We start from the raw sequence: 18,437 nt of genomic DNA, 5'->3' as shown, positions 1-18,437 counted from the left end.
ACTTTTGAAAATACCACCTTATTTTTTATATTCGATTAGCAGAACAGTTGAAATCATCTCAGCCAGGAGGAAATTTTTTGCAGACGGATAAATGTTGAAAATATTCACTTAAAGAATATATCTAGGCGTTTTGCTCAACTGGACTCGTTTTTATAATCGCAATCTGGGCACGAATTAGGGAGGAATTTCTGTAGTCGTTTGTTTTCTTTTAAATGAACCCCAAAGAAGACTTTAAAAAATGCACCTCTACACACGAGTATCCCCTTAAGAAAATTTCTGTACTGCTTTTAGCATCACGAAACTTGGATAAAAAAGAGAAACGTTTATTGATTCGCTAGGTTTACGGATTGATCGATAAAAATACGGCTAGCAGCGGTAGCCTTTTTTTTCATTACGGTTGATTGAGATTTAAAGGTGGACGATAATATTAGAGGTACGGAATTGCCAAGGTGTTGCAGTACAGTCACACGTGCCTGGTCATATATCGAAGATTAGTCGTACGCGCGTGTAAACATAAGAATCTCGTCATTCATATTAATACACACACCTGGGGCCAAGTTTCTCGGTACGAGTGTTGCCCGCTCTTCGGATCGCATCGACTCACTCGAGGATCATTTTACGCAGTTTCGTGAACGACACCGCGCTCAGTGCGCGCACACCAATCCGTCGCATGTTACCTCTGATCGACGACACGAAATCGCTCGAAAATCGATCCATTTCAAACGCGTCTATTTTCATTTGTGTCTATATGAAGACGCGAACCACGTACGACCTGAGGCAGGCTTGGAAGAAAGCTCGTGCAAAACCGTACTCCGGTATTTTCAGTCACCTCTCTATCTGATCACCTCATAAGCCTCCGTATAATCTTCCTGGACTTTTCATTTCGACGGAGCTTTTATGTAAAGTGTGCAGCTTATTAGGGTCGTATCAAATGTGATGTCGGATTTTTTAACAGTCGCAAACTGATCGTACTAAGTGGTCAATTAGATGTTTAAAAATTATATTTTATTTATTTGTCGGAAACACGTTGACAAAAGTGCGTACAAGCAAATGGTACATATTTGATCAATAAGATGTGTATTTTAATTGAAAAAATTATTATTATTTTTTTTTAATAATCCGACATTTCCATAATAGCAGTATTAAAGGATACCAAATAATAATATTGATAACAGCAATAACAATAAACCAACGCTCAACAGTTGAATGAACCTTGTGACACGACCTAGTGCAAGATAATCAAGCATTGTCCAGTTATTCGGTTTATTTGCAGTTTAATATTCCGCGCGGTGCTCGTTGGGTTGTTTCTAGATCCAGACGAGTACATATCCGGTTATCGTCGAATTCTCAGAAAATACATTTCCTTCTGAAAAAAGACGATAATTCTAATCTTTTCCAGCCAGACTTCCTTTTTAAGACTTTCGTGTACGTTCTGTTAACGATGTGTTTCAACAGAATATAGTGCAATCTTTGAGGAAAAGAATGTGTTGTAAAGTTGAAAAGAAGATATAAAGTTTCTAGTCAAAGTTACCTCCGGATACATTGCTCTATGTGCCTCGGACGTGTGCCCACGGTATTAACACTATTTTTACTAAAGAGGTCAAATGATATCTTTTAAAATTTCAATTTAATACTATTTTTATCAAAGAATTGGAATAACATTTTTATTCTAAATTATTTTTTATTTTTAATCACTTTTTCTTAATTGACGTTCTAGCTTTTCTTATAATGATTTTAAAATTAATTTGATGAAAATAGGTACATATATACGAATGACTGGTAGAATGTGTGATACACATTATAAATACATTTGCGTTTAATATATTTCCATGGAAAGTAACGAGAATGATGTATGGACATCGTTTTTTTTTTTACAACAAAAATTCATGCCAGAAAGTGCAATCATTTGTGAAATGATTTAACATCGTTTGGTTATCGTTTCGTCGAAGTAGTATTACTTGCGAGTAAACAATGTAATTGACTGAAAATACCCAAAGCTGTTTTTCGAGGAAATATCAATTCTCCATTTTCTAATAATCGTATACTACCTGATTTTTTTTAAATATGAGATATTGTAGTTTAAAGTTTGAAATATTGTCTAATTTCATATTCTAATACATTATTCTCTGTACAGGATTTCAATTCTATTTGTTTGAAATTACACAATTGTGTCATATTTAATTTGATGGAACATAATAAAATATGATATAATGCTTTTTTACAATTAATTCATCTTATAAAAATTGAGAATCCCATATCCATTCACAATGTAATGGTCACTTTATGCAAATTTCAATGTTCATATATTATTGTATAAAAATTGAAATAAGCGAAATAATTCTTTTACCAATTAGAGGATTGTTTGCGATAAAAATAAATTAAAAATGTTAATATCATTTTTACACATTTCCACATGCTATAAATGTGTAAATATATGCGGTCTTATGTTCACTGTAGATAATTCTACTCTTGAACCCTTGTGTCGCATAGTATAGTTCTATGAAGCCTTGAACTGTTTCATTGTCACGGATGCTTGTCAAAATCCGATCGCGCTTCTTTCGTTTCGCACCGCAAAATGAAAGGCAGTGGTTCCCCTCTAATTACTTTGTATTCTAAAGTAGCTACAATGCCTGCGACAGTATAAACCTCACAATAATCAGTGGGAGTGTACAAATCCGCTCAAGTCTCGGGATCCCGAAGTTTGGGACTGGGCGAAGAAATTCGAACAGGATCGGGCGGGATCTCGATACATTTTACTGCTCGAGATCTCGAGATCCTGAGTGTTTCGGGACTCCCGAAAGCTTCGGGACTATGCTCGGTTCTCGGGTGGTCTCGGACGGTCTCGGGCGGTTTCGGTCTCTACGCATGAATAGGATATGTAAGAATCTACAAGCATCGCACGCGATCTGTCCGGGATTCAGTTGTCAACTACACACTGAAAATATAAAAAGAAAATGGAACAGTAATGATATGACAAGTCTTTGATAATATTTGAAAATGATAATATAGAATAGTTTGCACACTCTATTTGTCCTTATGTAAACTTTAAATAAGAAGGATATAAATAAAAAATACAATCTTTAGAACGACATATGAAAAACATAGACCCATTTGATTTTTATTTATCAGTCGACTATAGCTTCTGGAAACAAAAACGACAAGGACACGTATTGAACAAAATCGGACAGTGAAGTAATTTTGATTTTACTAATTTGTGGGCCGACACTTTTTAGGTTAAAATAATGATATTACGTTTGTATCAGTTCTCGTAATTACAAACGTACAATTATTCATCGAATAAACAGTAAAATTATTAAATGTTTGTACAAAAGAAGTTTATATTTCACAAGTAACGACAGCGACTACAATAGAAATAACAACGACGACGACACAGCGACAAGAGTAGTTAGTGGAATATGGGGGTGCCTCAAGTAAAGCGATAAAGTACAGATGATATTTGGCAATTTTTCTGAAACTGAAAAATTTTCTGAAAATTTTTCTTTTTATGGATGTTTACTGAAATAATCCCGACCGATGGTGCTGACGGGTTTTTATCCTTCGATCTAAAATAAAAAATAAAACGGAGTTCTTTTTATAATAGAACTACGCGTCGTATGAACCTAAATCCTATTTTAAAAAATACAAAAGGAATGATAATATGCGACTCTGAGAACATAAGTGATTTTTGTTAAAATAAAAATGTTACACAATTACGTATAATCATTCATTTCGTATTTTTAAAATCAGGATTTAATTTCATAGGCGCGTAGTTTTATTATGAAAAAAACTTCCGTTTTATTTCTTGTTCTAGGCCAAGGACGAAAATGATAAACTGTACGACAATCAACATTGTCGTCGATCGGAAGGTTCACGGAGGACGAGATTTATTATTTAAGTAAACGTCAATAAAATATAACGAAAAAAGTTTATGTATCTTGAAATGTTAAAGAATATACATGGAAAGTGACGAAAAGTTTTATCAATGTTTTATTATACATTATACAAAAATTGCAGAAAATCATTCTTATTTTAACGGTTTACTTGAGGCTCCCCCGTTAAGGTCGAAAAAAGTGTGTGTCACAACGGAGAGCAGGCGAGACGATTATTCGCGAGTAGTTCTGAAAAGAAAGACTGAGGGTGAAACGCGGGGGAAGGACCGGCAGAGGTATGCGAAAGGTGACTAATCATCGTCCTTGAACTCTTGTTGCAGCTTCGACGCAGGTGGTACTGACAGTGCAGCAGAAGCCAGTTGCGACGAGCAGCGCGGCGACGACGGCCACAGGGCTACAGGTTGGTCTGGCGGGCGGACAGCATCAGCGGCCAGTCAGTCTGTCAGCCGGTACTACGATGGTATCACCCTCGCAGCCAGCGACTTCTTTGCACAGAGCGTCCACTGCACCAGCCGGCGCGCAATGCAATGCACGCATCACGGGCCCCCAACCGGTTGACGTAAGTTCCAATTGCTTTCAAACATTAGAACCGTGCCAACTTCGCTTCTAGTCCCCAAAGCACTGCTAAAGCAGACGAATTGTGTATTCGTTTCTACACGGACGGAATACTTGTATGTGACGCTATTTTATGCTTATGTGTCAACTTTCATTGTTGGAATCATTTTGATTTCGAATGTGTGACATATTATATTTTCGTTTTCATTTGGTGGACCATTTTTTACTTTGCACTTTGTTTCCTTAGTAATTTATCTCTGAAATTATTCTTCATCTTTTAAATAGATAAAACAGTTTCTATTACAATTGTATTAGGATACAAGTTTTTATTGTAGTAATATTGTAATGATTTGTTTTTTATTCAAGTTTATTTTATTTGATTAGTAAGACTTAATTTTTTAATATTTTGCTTATATCATAGGAACTTCTATAGCTTTTTTGTGAAAATAATGCTTACAGTTTTTCATTGTTTTGTTTCTATGTAATTAATAATTACAAGAATTTATTTTTACATATTTTAGCACGAAAAAAAACGTCAACTGGAAACACAGCGTGTTCATACATTCCAGCTTATGTTGGAGAACGAACAAAGTTATGTTGACAAACTTCGTAATGAACTTGCAAAGACTGCGAGTAGTGGTGGTAATGTCAACGTAGGACTACAAGCAGAATTAGCAGGAGCTGAAAGGAGAGTACGCACATTACAGGAGCAGCTAGCTGCCATTACTACCAATGAACAGGTATGATTTTTCTTTTTTATAGTGTGCTTTATCCATTTTTCAAATAAATTTTTAGATTTCTATTCATTTTACTAATGTAGTGCACAAATTTTATACTAGTAAATTATACAATCATGTACATATACATATATAACATATATATATCATAGTATGACACATTATTTTGTTCATAAAATACAAGGTCGTTTTAATGCTTACTCCATTAACATTTATTCTTGCCTTGCTTTTATGTCAATGTTCAACAATTCAATTGATGCTGTTCAATGTTCCAAATATTTTCTCAGCATGATGTTATTAGAGTGTTCATTTTTTTTTTTTTTTTTAAATAAAATGCATATTGATTGGAGTATTATTATAATATTCTATTATTGATTTTGTAGTATATTGAATTTTTTTATCAGTATATTAATAGCTAATATTGTTTGATGGTTAATAACAAAATATGATAGATCGTTCATTGCTTCTGTACATGTCCCTATTTAAGCTGCGTAAGTGTAATTTTTACGTAAGGTGTGCTCGCATTATAATTGAAATTTTCAAGTTCAGTCATGTAGGGATGTATTTAAGCTTTTGCTAACTTTATCTAACCAGCTTTTGTTGTGTCTTACAGCTTTGCTCGTTGGTAACAAACACTTCGTGTTCCCCGGGCTATTATCCACCCTTGAGTAGTAGCAGTGGTGATGTGCCACCACCTCTACCATCTCGTAAATCCTTGTCCATGCAAAGCCTATCTCCGCCACCATTGCCACCTAGACCTCCTCCTACAAATACACACAACGTAGCCCAGTTGGAGCTGGAGCGTCATCTGTTGACTCATTTAACGCCCTCAACCACCAGTCATGGCATCCCTAACTCTGTAAGTAGTCTAATCACTAAGTCATTAAATAAGTAATGTATACAAATGCATGGTAAAGAGAAAGTGTCACACGATAATGTATACATGTACTACAATTAACTCATATTTGTCCATTGAACAGTCACATAGTTTCATATCTTTACATTTGCTAAATTACTCTACTACGTTTTATTTCAATAAGTGTAATCATGTCATGTGATATTTAAGCATTTATTAAAGAACCGAAAATTGGTATTTTTATACTTTTCTACAATAAATATTACAATCAAATAGGTTCATGTACAGACATGTCAAATGTTTATTCAAAGAAAACTACGTTCATTGTTCATTGATGTTTTATTGCTTGAATAATATGTAACATTTTTGAGTAATGTCTTTTTAGGTATGATTGTATAATGCATTGATGTATAGTTTTTGTTATTTGTTAAACGTGTATGTTGCCTCTATGCATACTTTTAATACCTTATGAAAGTACATATCTCTTTATTTCAATTATTAGTATTTACCTAGTTATGATTTATGAAATCTATATTGTGGTTATGTACATATTGTGTATTTTACTACAGTCTTGCACAATGAATTGTATCCCATTATTTTCTTCCTATGCTTATGCCTTATTGTTATCAGTAATACTTTAGTTATTATGTTGAACTTTATTATAGCTTTCGCAGGGGGCAAATTTGGGGTCCTCACACTCACTTAATAAACACCAACGAACAAAATCGAGCCCCGAACAACTAGGAACTACCACAATTTCTCCGTCGGAAGCCAGTAGACGCTTAATAGCATCAGAGTCAATGAATGATCTTTCTCCTCCAAGGCATGTGAGGCATAGTGAAAATGATTTAGATGAAATACCTCGTATCACTCCTCCAGGAACTCCACCACCTCCATATCCAGTTGCTAGTCCAGGGAACGATACCTCCAGTTCTACTATAAACGATGTAAGTCTTATTTAGCAATTTAATATGTTAAAATTTCAAGTATTCTAGATACTGTAATTACTTTTCTTGTACAGACAACTTTAAATGAAAGCATTCCTGGATTGCCAGCGTTACAACAACCAATCATGTCAATGGAAGATGATGATATGAGTGACCAAGAAGTTGTAAGTTTTCTATAAAATATTACACTGCTTCATCAGTTACCTATTCTCTGATTTAACTTCGATTGATCATAACTTTAGGGACAGTTGGAAGATCATGGCCCATTCAAATCTTTAACGCGATTATGGGGGCATCACGCACACCTTGCTGTATTTATTAATTATGTTTTATCAAATAGTGATCCCTCCAGTCTGGTGAGTAGTTCATCATTCAGATGTACAGATAATATATTTTAAAATGTAAACTTTAGGCTGCATTATCTAAAACAACTTGTATTATTACAGTTGTTCTATTTAGTGACAGACCTGTACAAAGAAGGCAATGCAAAGGAAATGAGAAAATGGGCATATGAAATTCATTCTAGTTTTTTAGTACCTGGTGCAGTAAGTATTTAAAGATAAATAAATCTTTGAAAGATATAAAATTTGGAGATATTTTTGATCGAAAACTTTTTCATTTAGCCTCTTCGTCTACATAATGTAGACGAAAACGTAGCACATGAAATAGATGATGTTCTTTTAAAAGAATCTGATAAAGAAGAGATACTGCGAAGGGTATGTATTTCATTGCATGTTTGGTACTAACAAGTTATCACTAGCATTCAAAACATCTTTTTTTTTATAGATTTTCTGGAAAGCACGAACGCGGGCGAAGGAAGAGCTAAACGAACAACTTGCAGATTTTCAACAAAAAAGAACTGCAGGCTTGGGTACATTATTTGGCCCAAGCGATGCACAATTGGATGAGAGTGCGTCAGATAAGACACGAGAGACAAAAATCATAGAAACATACTTGTTACCTAAGATGGAGCCTTACCTGTAAGATTCTTAATTTGTATCTTTTTAATAGAAAGATTTATTACGTCATATTGGTATTTGATATTACATTATTGTTTATTTATGAAATGTTTCAGAGAAGATATAGAAAAAGAGAACGTAGATTTACGGCAGTTTACAACAGCAGCTGGTCTGGCAACAATATTAACGAAAATTTTCCAAGTGCGAACCGTCGGTTTAGATCGAGTACCTACTTTCGTTGCAAAAGATAAGTCAAACATCAAGGCACGTTTGCTTACGGGGAAAACGAGGAAAATGACAATCAGGGGGCATCATTTTATTGCTAATCAGTACTTTACTATTACCTACTGTAACCATTGTCAACTTATCATTGGTGGAATTGGACCTCAAGGATATTTATGTAGTGGTGCGTAAATGTTTACATGTAAACTAACAAGGAGAGATCATGAGTGTATATATATGTACTACAAATTATATCCAGTCTTATCTTAAAAGCGATAATATACCCTTATACTGTTTGTCAAAATGATTTGGGATATTTCACTTTAAAGTTTTCTTATAAGTATAGGTAATGTTGACCGTGGAGACATTGTTAGTAGTATGTACTGCCTGTCCACGAGAAAATGACCCAGATGTCGACAGTGGGGTACGGAGAGACCTCACTTTTAGGTGTAGTCTGTGTATAGTAAGTAGATGGGATATTAGGTGGTGGAGAAGTTTCTCTATGCCATCTTCTCGTGGACGAGCAGTATCTACACTTCTGATGATGTTTACATTTCAAAGCACATACATAATTTCTTACAATTAGTGGGATGGTACGTACCATAAAAGCATGGAAAACATAAATTCTCGGAACGCCATTCATGAAACAATGCAACACCATATAAAAAATGCTAAATTTTCGTCACATTTACAAATTGATTGAACAATTGATTGTTTGAAAAACAAACATCATTTATATTTTTAAAAGCCGGTTTTTCATTGTCTGTTAGATCTGCTGCATCATCAAAAGTGTAGATACGTACAACTAACAAAGTGTCTATGGTGGAACTAACACATTGCCTATATTTATAATAAAACTTTAAAGTGAGATATCTCAAGAACAAAAATTCATTTTAACGAACGGTGTGATGCTACTATTACACTATATGTATACTACAAATTATATCCTGTCTCATCCTAAAAGCGATTTCCATATCCATGGTCTCTCCTTGTAAATTCAATACAAAAAATTCTTTATTAAACAAAATAGTTTAATATGAAATGTAATAAATCTTTCTCATTACAGATTGTTCTTTGAGTGTACATCGCCAGTGTGTTCGCGTAGTAGAAGAAAATTGTCCTGGGCCATTAGTTAGAAAGGAAAGAGGCAACGACCGTATAAGCAAATTGATGGAACGTATAAGGCCAGAGAGGAAACCTCCATCGTCTCATCACCATCACCATTCTCAAAATCATATGCTGCATGGTAAGTATACGAATATTAGTGTTTATGTTCTACGTCACTGAACGTTCAACTGATGTAGAATTGTTTTCCATTTTCTGTTTAATACAAAATATCTTGTCATTGCAGTGGATAAACTTAAGAAGAGTGAAGAAGATGCTGGCGCACTTACAGATGGAGAAAATGGTAAGCAAGTTATTTATTTATATTTTTAAGTTAAATATTTTGTGTCATAAAAATCGTCTTTGTATTTGCTGCTTTCACAATTCTAGACTCTTTATGAATTATTGATATACATATAAGGTTATGCAAAGGGGGTTCCAATCTCCTACATATAATTGTCAAATGGATGAAAAAAGTTTAAATAATAGGTCGAAAAATTAATATTTTCAAAGTTGGGAAAACAATTCTTCATTTCCTTTAATCGAAACAAAAATGTATACATAACTTTGAAAATGGAATGTAAGAGTTTGACGTGAGCAGAGGTATCACTCGGCAATAATATTCTTGCAATCCTTAATATTTTACTTAAGAATAGATCGTAAATATACAATAATAAAATAAAAGAAAACTTTGAAAGTATTAATTTTTTAACGCATGTTTATTGAAATCTTTTAATCTATTTAATAAGTACTATCTATCTAAAAGTCCATTATTTAGGTTATTCTTTTTCCGGAATGGAAGTACATTTTTCTGTTTTGAAGCAATTTCTCGTGACTCATAGAAAGATGTGTAAGCTTATTATCAGAGATTATGTGTTTATCACGGTTTAGTTGCAAAATTTATGAGTCAAGTGCAAATATCAATAAACATTGATATTTTCCAAATAAAATACAAAATAAATCGTATGTATTAAATATAATACATGGTGTCTCATTTTAATCACTATATGCGATTATCTCCAGAGTTATTTGTTATATGAAAATATTTTTCATACGACACTATTTCTATTTCGAGGGGGACATAAACAATGCCGTTATTTTGTTCGTTAATACATTCTTATTCAAAATTCTGAGGAGCATCGAATCGTGCATACAAATTATGTGATTCTATTAAAACAAATATCGATGATCTTTGTGCGTCCTTTCGGTGTACACGTACAAATAAAATAACTGGTTTACGCCCTCCTCGAAATAGAAAAAGTTTCGGATGAAATGTTTGTTAAAGTAACGAATATATAGTTTTGGAGATAATCGCATATTAATGATTAAAATAAGATACCTTGTACACAATTGTTGACCAAAAAATTGTGACAATCCATTTCCTGCTGTCACGATAATCATAGAATTAAAAGGTCAGAATATAATTTAATAATAATATTTATTAACTACTTATTAAGCACATATATATTACATACGTACATATTAATAATTTGTATGTATCATAATATGTATATATATACACACTATAGACATATTGTATTAATTTAAGTAAATGTCTGGAATTTATTTAAGACTTTTGTATACGTTTCTATCTGTCACGACAATGGTTGATCTAAAAAAAAATTGTTGGATATTTTGCAAAATCATTTCGAAATAATGAATACGATAAGACAAAGCACAAAAAAGTTTATGCCGGAAAGTGTGGATGCTATAATAAAGGTAAAGGGGGAAACACAAATTATTACTATGTATGTACGAATATACAGGGTGAATCATATAACTTGCAAAGCCTTATTAGTAATTCATAAAAATTAGTATTCAAATACGTTCTGACCATTTAATCCTACGATTATCGCAGGACAATTATAAATAGTCCTAATCTTTTTGGCCAGGGATTTTATATCCATTGATGTTTTTAGATCTATTCTGTTCCCCTAATTTATGATACCGAAGAAATTCATTTCTTTGTTGAATGAGAAAATTACAAATATTATTTTCCTTTATGTTTTGTTAGCGATAAGAGTATGTTTATTCGCGTCAATCAATGTGCTGTTAGCAGAGAGAGATAACTCTGTCAATTTTAATAAGACTTTGAGAGGAAAAATCAACATTACAGAATGTTGAGTTATATGCAATAGACATTTCAAAAAATGATTCTACAAGTCTAAATAATACAATATAGTAAGCAGAGTGTTCAACTACGAGTGTTAAATATTTCCAGGGGCAATTCGACACGTTAACCTAAGATTAAAATTAATAATGATGATTTTACTGTAATGACTTTGTTTTCAAGATATTGACAATAATAAGTCTCTGTGATTCAGCAATAGTGCCGCTCGTAAATCACTTCAGGAAGATCGCTGATAATGACTTACTGTATGAGACGTATACCTGATTCACTGGCGTTGATTGATATTAATTGTTAATAGCTTGAAAACAAAATTGTTATAGCATAGTCGTCACTTTTTATTTTCGTCTAAGATTGGATTATTGGATCTTCCCTTAAAGTATTTGACATATTTATTCGAACACACTGTATGTTATCGACTTTACTTAAGTATAATTTTATCATTATCTCCTTTAATGTTTGAGTAATGGATTAAGTAAAAGATTAACGGTAAACAAATATAAATAACGAGTCCAAGAGGCCTGTGGAGATCTAATCTACAGTGCTAATACAGATATACATTAAATTGTTATGTGGCACTGGCATATGCTCATTGAGCGATGTAAATATAACTCACACGTCATTTTTTCTTCTTTATTCACATGATTCGTTATCGCGAGTTTACTGGCTTTATTTCATACAAGTATTGAACAACACAAGTTATACCAATCATTATTCAGAAGCTTCTGCTTAGTTAAAGCCTCCTCCATTAAGAATTAACAGTGAAATTTATTATCTTAGTGAAAATATATATCCATGTGCATGTTCTTGGTGATAAAAATTTTACAATTTTGATATAGGGTTATTAATAGTGATACAATTTGTGATGGTGCATAATGGTTGTTTAGAATGTACTCTTTCTTCTAATCTGATATATCTGCTCGATAAAGTTTTTTTTTTTTTAAACAGTGTATAATATAATATCTTCGATTAGCGAGCACAAGAAGCTAAATCAGAGTTATTAAACGTATAAAATGTAATGTAAGTGCGGATGCACGATTTTGCACATAAAAGTTGTTAATGATTCCATTAATGATTCCATTCCATTAGATATAGAGACAAATGTTAACTTACATTTATCCACGATTTTAGATTGTTATAAGCTCATTCAAACAAACAAAAATTAAATGGATAATTTAATAATTTTCAAAAATACCTTTAGATTGTCATTAGAATATTTTTTCCAATACTATGTATGCTGTATAATATTCATAGCGTTGACGATATTCAGTTTATTTTTATGAGATGAACGAACATTTGAAATTTACATTTAGTGCTTCTTATATATGTGCATTTTATACTTCTTAGGAAAAACAATCGTAGAAACATTTAGATGCGTAACCGATTGTACGTGCTTGATGTCAAACTAGCGAGTGTGGGTGGTTCCTATCGAGCGGTACTGTTATAATAATCACAGTCTGATAAGGAAGTTTCACAAAACGTTCTGTGTTAGTTGTCTGCTATTCTTTTCTATAGAATATAAGAGAGAGAGGAAGGAAGGAAGGAAGAGAAGGGGAGAGGAAACCGCGAAAACCAGACTAGAATCTCTGTTACGCTGATTTGTGTTTATATACGGGGTGTGGAAATAATTTATCATCAACAAGAAGTTTTTTTGGATCGTTTTACACTACCTATATCTTTATATTATATATTTATTTTATGAAAAGACATTAAAATATTTCGAGTTCAAAATTGTATGTAGATTTATGTTACGTAACAGATGGTACAACTGAAGAAGGAATAATTTTAAACTTTCGTTCCCTTAATAATTGATATATTTATCCAGTCAAGTTAATTATTGGATTACGTTTTTTATGCATCTATTATAGTCTTGATAATAGATATAGTCTGATAAAAAACTCTATATAATTAACAATCGAATAAAGTTTCAATGAACTTTTTATTTTGTTTCAATTCTAATAAATCAGAAATTATATTATCATTTTTACAAGAATCTCTTACTATACAGTATGTCTATGAAACAAAATTTTGAAATCGATTTCGAAAAAGTTATCCGCTTTTCTATTTATTGTTTTTTTCTATTTATGTGTAAATAGCTTTTTATGTATTGAACGAGGGACGAACTGGAACATCTAACGTTTGTAATATTTATGTTTAATATATGATGGTTTCATTTTATATACATATAAAAGAATTTACATTTTAATGTTTGAGTAATAAGCAGATTATTTATTACGAATACTAAAATCGACTATTATACATATTAAGTAATACAAGTGGAAAACTATCTTTATTTGAATAATGAATAAGATTCAAATATCGGGAAAGTTATTAGGATTTATTGAAAAAGAAAATTTTTTGTTGTAAAGTGACAATGCTCTGTTTTCAAAATCTCGACACATACTTCAACATATTTTATTACCGGTGTAAATCATCGTTTCATATAAGAAAGTTGTACAACTATTTATTGATAAAACAAATTCTTTGCGGTTTAATTTTGAAAATAGTATCTTTTAAGAAATTTGTTTAATTTTCTAAATGGAAATTTAATGGAGACAAATCTAGGAAGTAGACAGTATGGGGTATTTTATATTCATATAAATGATAGCATGTAGTGTTTTATGCGTTATTTGCAATATATTATAGCATTGTCATCGTTGTAACATAATGCTAGCGACTATTATTTCGTACTTATAGTAAAACGAAGAGCTTTTCTTTTTCTTATTAATTCACGAGAATACGAATACATATGTTGAGGGCCGCAAGCTACTTTATTAATTTATTATATCAATTACTATACACGTATTAACTTGTTCGTTGTGGAATGACGTTATCTGATGTGTTTGACGCTTTCAAAATGTATGGACGCTACCAACTGAAGATCAATTAATCACTAAATTATTATTCGATACAATACATTAAAATTCAAAAGAAGCCACAGCGATCGCAAATGAATTAAGTGCAGCGAATTAACACAGTACCTACCAGCGTCGATAAAATGATCAGTTATATATATTTCTTTTTACAAATGGATTATAATTGCTCAAATTATAAAGATACATCCATAGAAAACGATTTAATAGGTTTCTTTATTCAAACACAACTTACAATAGAGATTGGCACAATCTAAATAAATCCAGTCCGGTCATTTCTCATAGATAAATCATTCCAATTACTTCGAATGCTTGGTACGTACAGTGTGAACACTTTATTTATCAGAAGCCTATTAACTTGGCGTCAGTGTGGTATAAAAATATGACGTAAGTTAGATACTGCACTATGGTGCAGTATTACATACATCAATCATTTCCTTGCACAAAATGTTTAGAACAATAATTTTAATAAAGAAATTTTTAATTCAAATAATACATTTATGAATAATATTATAAACAAATAGAAGGATATGCGTTATTTATTGTTATTATTATCGTTATTGTTGTAATTTTATTTAAAGCAGGTTGATAATTTAAAAATTGGTGGGATATATTATGGTCCAACCATACCGACGCCTTAATAGATATTTAATGGCTAAACTCTGTCTGAGAGAAGCTCGATAATTTTCTTTTAAATAATGATTTCAAATGAACTGGTTACATTATATTATCCAAATAATTCCTTGAATTATGGATGACATTGTAGATTTTCAAGAATTCATTCAGAATATGGGAAATATAGTTCTGCGACATTTCAAATTCTCTAGTTGAACATGGGAAACGTAGTTCTACGCAATTTCAAATTTTTTAGCTGAAAACGGTTTGATAACAATGATCACGTTATTGGAATTTTATGCACCTATAAATTTGTCATACAAATTTTATTTAAAAATATATTTTTTCTGTACGCATTTGTAATTTTCAATTTTTTTAAAGTTTTTAAAAGTTTAAAATTTTTTAAAAGAACTAATGGCCGGACTGCGGATCATCATGCAAAATAAAAATTGTCTAAGTTTGTCGTCAGAGATAGAAATTCAATGAAAATATATTTCCCCTTTCAAAATAAATTTAATGAGTCGAAAACAACGAAACGACGTTATTAAATTTTTCTAATATCTTTACGGTTTTCTATTCGACCTCGCCATTTTTGTTATAAATGCATAAGATTCGCAGACTACTAATGATTGTAAGCGTTATACTGATATGTAACATTTCTGATAATTCACATACATAGAAATAGCAGAAACTTCCTGTACTCAGCTGCAGATTGTTAGAAAGTAACAAACTGTAAGATAAAAAGTACTTAATATGAAACACCGCTAAATCGTGACCTCTTCTTGATACAGTAGTACAAACAATACAATAAAAATAGATAGAGCGTATATATGAAAATGGATGTAAAAATTATGCCCATATTTTTGAACATTGTTCTTTATAAATTCACTCGCAGAAGTGCTATTACGTAACAATCAGCTGTTAAAAAAATGTTTATTCGAATACGGGTGTTTCTAAGCGTACTTTAATTTTTTCATTGTCCCGAGTTATGAAACACGGTAATGTGTTACGAAAACGATGTTCCAGACTCATGTTTCACTATTTTATTCATATTATTTTTTATTTATAATAAATAGATGTTTTAAAGTTCATTACGTTATCTAGAAACATCAGTTTATCGAACAGTAGTATAATTATTCAATAGTAACATAATTGATGATAACATAACACAACATAATTAACATAACACAACATAATTAACATAACGTAACATAACATACCTAACATAACGTAACATAACATAATTAAGATAACATAGCGTAACATAATAAATATAACATAATATAACAATATAATTAACATAACATAACATAATTGATGATAATCTTATATCTCTTGAGAAGTGTTCCATAATGGCGCCTTTTCCCTTATTCTGAAAATTTTGTCCGTTTATCGTCGATTTGATTACGATTTAAAAATGTTATTGTCGAATATTTACTGTTACATACTAGTGTTCGATAGATCGATATTTTTAGACTACGTAATGGATTTTAAAATAATTATTTAATGTGAATAAAAAATAATACGATTGAAATAGTAGAGCACAAGCGTGTACCCAATATGTCTCCGAGTTCCATTAATCGGTACAATGAAAAAGATTGAAGTACCCGATCTGGAACTGTATGTTCTTACTTAGAAGCCCCCCCCCCCGCATTTGAATAGATATCTTTTTTACAGCCGATCGTTACATAACGATATTTGCACGAGTGACTTTATAAATAACAATGTTCAAAGATGTGGATTAAGATGTGGGCTTCGTATGCTCTATCTATTTTTTATTGCATTATTTGTGCTATCGTTTTAAGAGGGAGGGGTTACGATAGTGAGACGTTTCATAATTGACACCTTTACCTTAAGCATGAAAATAATCTGGTCACGGAAACGAAGGGTGCAGATCGAGCAGCTTCTGTTTGCGTAGCTGGCAGCGAATGTGTTAAGTAATCGATAAACAGAGGAAAATTGAAGTCTGGCCAGTGCCAGGGTTGCAAGAAAGCTAGAGGCAGGAGACGTGTTCCACCCTCTAAGACAGACTTTAACCACATCAATACCTTGTGAACGCGAAGATCGTCCCAGATCTGTCCCCTAAGGGGTTAATCTGGAGGGTCTCGAAGATCGAGATCACGCACACCCTGTAGATCTCCGTGGCACGGCTTAGGGACACGCACACACGCGGCCGACGTTGTAAAACGAGCGGGGGAGCGGTCTGGTGGGGTCTAACCGGAAACCAACGGCAGTCTCCGTGGAAAAGAAGCGTGAGCAGCTTCGAGGGAAATTAGTGTCAGCTCGGTTGTTGCCGCGAGAAGTAGAGAAACCGCCCCGATTATTTCCTCGACGGTGCAGAGAACTCAAAGTTGTGCACATGGTCGAGGTGCAACAGTTGCGCGACCCCTTGGAGGGGGAACCGGACTGCAACCCTTACCCGACGACCACCAACCCCTCGCCCCTGATCGCCGGCTTTGCTAGCTTCAGGCTCTCGTCGGAGAGATACAGGAACAGATTGAATCGGAAGCTGAAGGGTAACGGTAAAGATCGTGCGAATAACTGAATCCGTCCACTTCGAACCAAGTAGCTTTGGCTGTATGCATTTCGATCATCGATTCGTCTTTTTCTTGCTTTTCGTTACGTTGTGTTAACAATGTTTTGGAACTAAACTTTCATATAATTCGGTATAACCTCGAAGTCGCACACTCGTTTGTCGTGCTTATCAATTTAACTGAATTTTTATCGATTATGTGGCAAAGACGCGATGTTCAACTTTTACTTTTGAATTCGTCGTTCATTTGTGTCTACAGAATTATTAATTTCGAAGTATAGAAATGTTTCTATATCGATTTAAGAAAATTCGGATTATACAGCGATGAAGAAATTTATTTTCAATTAACCTTCAGTTTCTTATAAATGATGTGGAAAGTTCTTATTTCGCGTCAAGATCCACCGTCTACTCGTAAGATAAAAGCCAACCCAGATTATCTTCGGACTTCAAGAATTATTATTATTATTGTTGTTATTGTTGTTGTTGCTGGTGGATTTGTTGACTGGAACGGGTGACTTTTGACTCTTATATTGGTGATTGCGAAAGCAAGTCATACATTTGATATATTGTTTTATTGTTCAGTTCTCATAGTTTCTGCGTAAATAATGACTTGCTTTAATTTTCCACTCTGCTTTAAAAAAAGATATCGTTTCGAAATTAATATAGATCTTCAATAACATTGTGCGAAATGTTCCGTTGCTGTGACTTTTATGTTACACGTGATCATACAAAGTGCATCGAAGCACTTCAAATTAAATTACGATTTGGAAATATGAAGTATCGATAGAATAAGGTTTTTTCATCGTTTCGATCGATACCTATTGCTTAACAAGTTGAACAGTTTCGCGTGTCCTAATTGAAAGTAAACGTTTTTAAAAAGAACATAGTAATTTCAATTTGCTCATACTCGAAAGAATGAAAGATGTAGATTTCAATGTCAAGCGCGGAGATTCTTCGAGTTCTAAGTGGACTTGGATCTTTGAGCTCTGAAACGTTAGAAAGATGTATCGATCGAATT

General features: G+C 32.7%; 1 protein-coding gene across 4 annotated transcripts in view; it reads left to right on the top strand.

The window, feature by feature from the left end:
- RhoGEF2 (Rho guanine nucleotide exchange factor 2) overlaps positions 1-18,437 on the top strand; it is a 120,329-nt gene that overhangs the window by 29,708 nt on the left and 72,184 nt on the right. For 2 of the 4 annotated variants that reach the window (XM_076527236.1, XM_076527235.1), the window contains exons 5-16: positions 4,211-4,449; positions 4,967-5,185; positions 5,796-6,041; positions 6,704-6,985; positions 7,060-7,149; positions 7,228-7,341; positions 7,432-7,530; positions 7,609-7,701; positions 7,772-7,965; positions 8,061-8,350; positions 9,233-9,412; positions 9,518-9,574. In XM_076527236.1, the coding sequence (XP_076383351.1) occupies positions 4,211-4,449; positions 4,967-5,185; positions 5,796-6,041; positions 6,704-6,985; positions 7,060-7,149; positions 7,228-7,341; positions 7,432-7,530; positions 7,609-7,701; positions 7,772-7,965; positions 8,061-8,350; positions 9,233-9,412; positions 9,518-9,574 (2,103 nt within the window). Of the gene's footprint in view, positions 1-656; positions 816-4,210; positions 4,450-4,966; positions 5,186-5,795; positions 6,042-6,703; positions 6,986-7,059; positions 7,150-7,227; positions 7,342-7,431; positions 7,531-7,608; positions 7,702-7,771; positions 7,966-8,060; positions 8,351-9,232; positions 9,413-9,517; positions 9,575-18,437 lie in introns of those variants that run through there. The other 2 variants (XM_076527237.1, XM_076527238.1) reach the window with 2 other exon arrangements.

Source organism: Megalopta genalis, chromosome 17, assembly GCF_051020955.1.
Source record: "Megalopta genalis isolate 19385.01 chromosome 17, iyMegGena1_principal, whole genome shotgun sequence".
Taxonomy (NCBI): Eukaryota; Metazoa; Arthropoda; class Insecta; order Hymenoptera; family Halictidae; genus Megalopta; species Megalopta genalis.
This window is presented reverse-complemented; position numbering and strand designations above follow the sequence as displayed.